At 44.7% G+C, this 5000-nt stretch overlaps 1 protein-coding gene across 1 annotated transcript in view; it reads right to left on the bottom strand.

Moving 5' to 3' along the window:
- LOC139666136 (plexin-A1-like) overlaps nucleotides 1-1311 on the bottom strand; it is a gene marked incomplete at both ends in the record, with an annotated part of 83358 nt that extends 82047 nt beyond the window's left edge. The window contains one exon of the mRNA XM_071545254.1: nucleotides 1171-1311. Coding sequence (XP_071401355.1) covers nucleotides 1171-1311 — 141 coding nt within the window. The remainder of the gene's footprint in view (nucleotides 1-1170) is intronic.
- Nucleotides 1312-5000: the final 3689 nt, after the last annotated feature.

Raw genomic sequence — 5000 nt, 5'->3', positions numbered from 1 at the left:
CACCGCAAAATAGACCTCAGACACATATCTCATCCTTTTAAAATCAGATAGCGTTTTCCCCGAGCCCATTTCACATCTATTAAATACAGACATATTCACATCGTGTACAATCCCCCCTCTCTCTTTTCCCCCCCTTCCCTCCCTCCCTTCATCCCTCCTTCCTTCACTCACGGCACTAATGAGACAGAAAAACGAGGGGAGCAGCTGGGCCTGGGGAGCGACAGAGATGCGACACGCTTTCCTCCCTCCCTCCCTCCCTCCTTCCCCTCCTTCCTCCCCTCGTCTCACCATCAAAGTAGACACAGCCCGAGCCAGCGGTGGAGCTGGTAATGACCGCGGGCACACACACACCCCACATGTGACCTATAACACTCTCCGCGTGTATGTGTGTCTATGTGTGTGTATGTGTGTAATGTCTTGATTATTAGAAAATAGTCCTGGTGGTAATATGTGTAGTTGGTAGTGGGTCAGGGTGTGTGTGAGTGTGTTTGTGTGCATGCGTCTTGCTCTGTAATTACATCCAGTGGGGATGCGTTGTGTTGTGGCTGTGCAGTGGGTAAGAGGGTTAAGATATACAGCAACTAATGGCTAACGGGGGTGAAGTCTGTTATGGACAGTTGGTACTGGACTCCTGTGGAGGAACTACAGCCTTATGTTGTGTTGGGACTTACAATAGAAAGAGTTGTGTGTGTGTGTGTGTGTGTGTACGCTTATTGGGCTTGTGCCTCTGCAAAGGCCTGTGCTCAGATGGAAATATGTAATTGTGTGTGTGTGTGTGTGTGTGTGTGTGTGTGTGTGTGTGTGTAAGCTAACAAGACATTGTTAGCCCCATGCCATCACCTCTGTTAACTTTTGTATAGAGACATGCTAGATATGGAGGGTAATGATGGGTAGGTATGGGGGCTGTGTGTGTGTGTGTGTTTACTGCATGTAGAGAATTCAGATATCTATTCATAGATTCATAATATTTCTGTTCAGTGCATTTAGTGTCTTCATTTGGCTGCCGTGTCACCGACACATAACTGACTGGAAGAATGTTTTGTATGCATGTACTATAGAGTTTGAATGTGTGTGTTTCATACTATTGTGCTTTAGGGTGTGTCCACATGTCTGCATGCATTATCTGTGTGTGTGTGTGTGTGTGTGTGTGTGTGTGTCTACTGAACTTACCTGTCTGTTGGTCAGTGTGTAGATGTTCTGCTGGTCGGGGCTGAACAGCATGTCCCTCAGTAAGGCGCTTCCTCCCTCGCTCACCGTCACCTTCTCATAAAGCACCGCTGGACGATTGGGACTCACCGAGTTCACCAAGATCTACCAAAACACACACGGCAAAACACACTTAGAGACAAGTGGAAATACACATACTTACAAACACAGAAAAGTACATGTAGAAATATATTGTAGTGTCAAATAAACAGAAATATGATGGGCCACTGAGGGCAAATATTATTTAAAAAAATACAAATCTGTTGTACTCTGCCACTGGCCAATGGGCGTCAGTGTAAACACAAATAGCACATCGACAAGTTGAAACATAATTTGTTTTTCATACAGAGGAAATACATTCATTGCAACCACAAACTGAGTGGGCATGACTGGAAAAAGAATCCCGTAAACAGCTTAATCACACTATTGACTATTGACTTTTTGCGATAGTTGCATTATTGTGAACAACGTCTATTACAGACGTAGAAGATGCATGCACAGAAACATTATTGACAGGATAATGGTATTATTGGAACAGTAGGAGGAATAGCTCTATTGAAATGGTACTTCGGGGAGAAACTACTGAAAATACTATTGAAACTGAAAGAATGACGAAGGCAGTGTGCACGGAAACAGACTCCCCACATGACGCATCCGCATGAAGGAGAATAACAGCGGGCAACTGTCTTTCAGTTTCAATGGAAACTTAATCACCCAGTACACCTGTAGACAAATATAACCATGTGTATCACAGCGCACGCACACACATGCGCACACTCAAATTTTCTTTGTGAGCTATGGCAAATAATTTGCCCAGATATGGAAAGTAATGGTGCAGATACAAGATAGGAGATTGGCTGGTTGGAATGGCTGGGAGCCAAAGTCATCTCGGCAGCAAATGAGAAGCGCAGAGCGACGGGGGGGAGGGCAAGTATCAGCTCTCCATTACCGAGCTTTGTCGACTCGCACCGCTATCAGCCCACAGTGACAAGGAAGGGACAGCAGGCAATGACTCGCTGGAAAATGATGCCGAACACACACACACACACACAGACAAAAAGATGCACAACGATAGATGCAAATACACACAGACAAATGGGTTCGCACACAGATAGATGCAAAATGATAGATTCAAACACACACACACACACACACAAAGATAGACAGACGATGATAGATGCATATACTAATATGGGCTTTGATAGATACGCACGTGCACATACACACACATGCACACACACAGACAGACAGAGGCGTGCACAGGTGGACACCGCACACACTCTTTGCGATGAAAGTATTTATTCACAATCTCACCAAGAGAAAGCAGGGGCAACAATCCCATTATCTCTTTCCCTGTGTGTGTGTGTGTGAGAGAGAAAGTGTGTGTGTGAGTGAGAGAAAGAGAGAGAAAGATGGAGAGATAGAGCGAGAGAAAGAGCTCGTAAGGCTGTGATAAAGCACAGGAGATGAGAGGAAATATGGATGTTATTATCTGGATAATGGGCCCGTAAACAAAGGATACATTTCATTCACGGTTGGCTCGTATCTAGACGCGCGCACACACACACGCGGCAACATGTTGCCGCGTACAGACGAGAATAGGGATAAATGCTGGCTGAGACACACACACACAGTATGTGGATACACTCATGCACATGTACACACACAAAAAGAGGCGAGAGAATGAAGATAGAATGCAGAGAGGAGGAGCAGGGAAATGTTTGTTTTTCCCTCTATGGGCTCCCAGCATGAAGAAGAGGGCAGATGGGTCATCTCTCTCTCTCTGTCTCTCTCTGTCTCTCTCTCTCTCTGACACAAAGGCATTTGGGTTGGCAGCCACATCTATCTCTGGACCAGATACCCAGGTCCAGTTGACTGGCTAATGATCAGTCCCAGCCTAGACTGGTTTTCGGGGGTTGGACACACACACTCTCACACAGAATCACACATAACACACAGAATAACAGACAGCCTGTCTTTCTGTCAACCTTCTTATCTGTCAGTCTGTTTACATCCATCTGCTTGTCTGTCTGCACATCTTTCTTAGTGCAAAGTCACGAATGCACAGATGAGCGTTTCATCCCATTTCATCTCACTTTGTCCATTACAGATTCCAATATCACAGTAAAAGCAAGGCCTCCGACACTTGCCGATGGCTACGCACGCCGTCGTTTGAGCCAGCACTCTACGCTGGCTCACAAATGAAAAACATTTTTTTTCCCCCTCCATCTCAGTCTATCTTTTTTCCCCTTTCTGTCTTTCTTTCCCTCTTCATCGTTTCTCCACCCTTCCCCTCTCTTCGAGGATGCAGTTCACATGCGGTACGGACGTTGAAAAAAAAAAAGGTGTGGGGAGAGTGAGAAAGAGAGAAAACAGGGAGAGGGGGAGGAAGGAGAGAGGAGGTGACGTGTGAAAACAACGGGTAATAAATCGTCTCAAATCAATTTATTCAACAGGCGCTGCAGCCAAGACGGGCCGGAGAGCAGGAAAACCAGGGAGAGAACCAAGGACTGTGGCATATATAGAAGGGATAGATGATTGGATGGATGGATGAATGGAAGGAAGGAAGGAAGGAAGGAAGGAAGGAAGGAAGCCTGGATGGAGGAGTGGGATACATAAGCAACATTTGTATAATTGAATCAAATGGGGCAATTCTGCCTGGGAAACAAGGTAGAATCTAATAAACGGGTTAATAGGAGGGAGCCATACATTGAGTAGGCTTTAAAGGTTACTACTGGAGGAGGGCTGTGCGTGTGTGTGTTTACAAGCATGTACATATGCATGTGCTTGTGTGTCATTTTACATGCATGTGCGCATGTGACTAGGTCTTCACATTCGTGTACATTCACGTGTGTGTATTAATATGCATACATCTGTGTTTACATGCATGCATTTATGGGTACGTTTTCACATGTGTGCACATAATAGTGTGTGTGCAAAAAAATCAATGCAATAGTGAGTCAGTGATGATAGTAGATGCTGCCGTTGTCCCATTGTCTCCTCTGTACTTAGCTTTCCGCTAAGTGCTTGATGGATGATTTCGGAGAATGATGCTGTGCTTGTGTTTTCAGGAAAGGCCCATTTCTACTGTCTTGTCAACATGGATAATGTAACATTAAGACACCCTTAAACACATTAGAGGGACTGTCTTAAGTAAAGATTAACTGAAGCAATGAGAGAGAGAGAGAGAGAGAGAGAGAGAGAGAGAGAGAGAGAGAGAGAGAGAGAGAGTGAAAGAGAGAAGGGGAAGAAAAAAGGAAGGGAGAGGTCGAGAAAGAGAAAGACGACAAAGTGGGGGCAAGCAAGAGCTAAACTGTGAAAGACACTGAAAGACGTAAAAGGAGAGTGAGAGTGAAAAAACAGAAAAAGTGCAGAGGGAAGAGTCAGTGAAGAGAGACAGAACAAACAGAGAGACGTAAGTGTGTAAGAGAGGGGAATAACGAGGAGTGAAACCCACAGGGGAAGAAGGGAGGATAAATAAATTAGAGCAAAAAGAAGAAGAAAAAAATAAATAAAAAATTGAAAATACTCTCTTGGTTCCCCCAGTGGATCCCACTGTGGCCCTGATGTAAAATTCCATGACTTTACTATGACTTCCCATAACTAAGTCAGACTGCTTCCATGACCTACAAATGTTATTCCTTCCTTTGTTTGTTAATATTTTTTCACCTCAGCAAAATTACAGTAGGGGTAAAAAGGGGTAAAGTCTGGTTTCCACAACAGTTGGGCTCTCTGGGGAGAACTAGCCCAACAATGTATGAAAACAGCTGAAAACCACCAGCAAATGCAGTAAA

This window comes from Centroberyx affinis, unplaced genomic scaffold (genome assembly GCF_046629955.1).
Source record: "Centroberyx affinis isolate AG114_WGS23_722 - 3 ecotype Tasmania unplaced genomic scaffold, CSIRO-AGI_Caff_v1 ptg004822l_1, whole genome shotgun sequence".
NCBI lineage: Eukaryota > Metazoa > Chordata > Actinopteri > Beryciformes > Berycidae > Centroberyx > Centroberyx affinis.
This window is presented reverse-complemented; position numbering and strand designations above follow the sequence as displayed.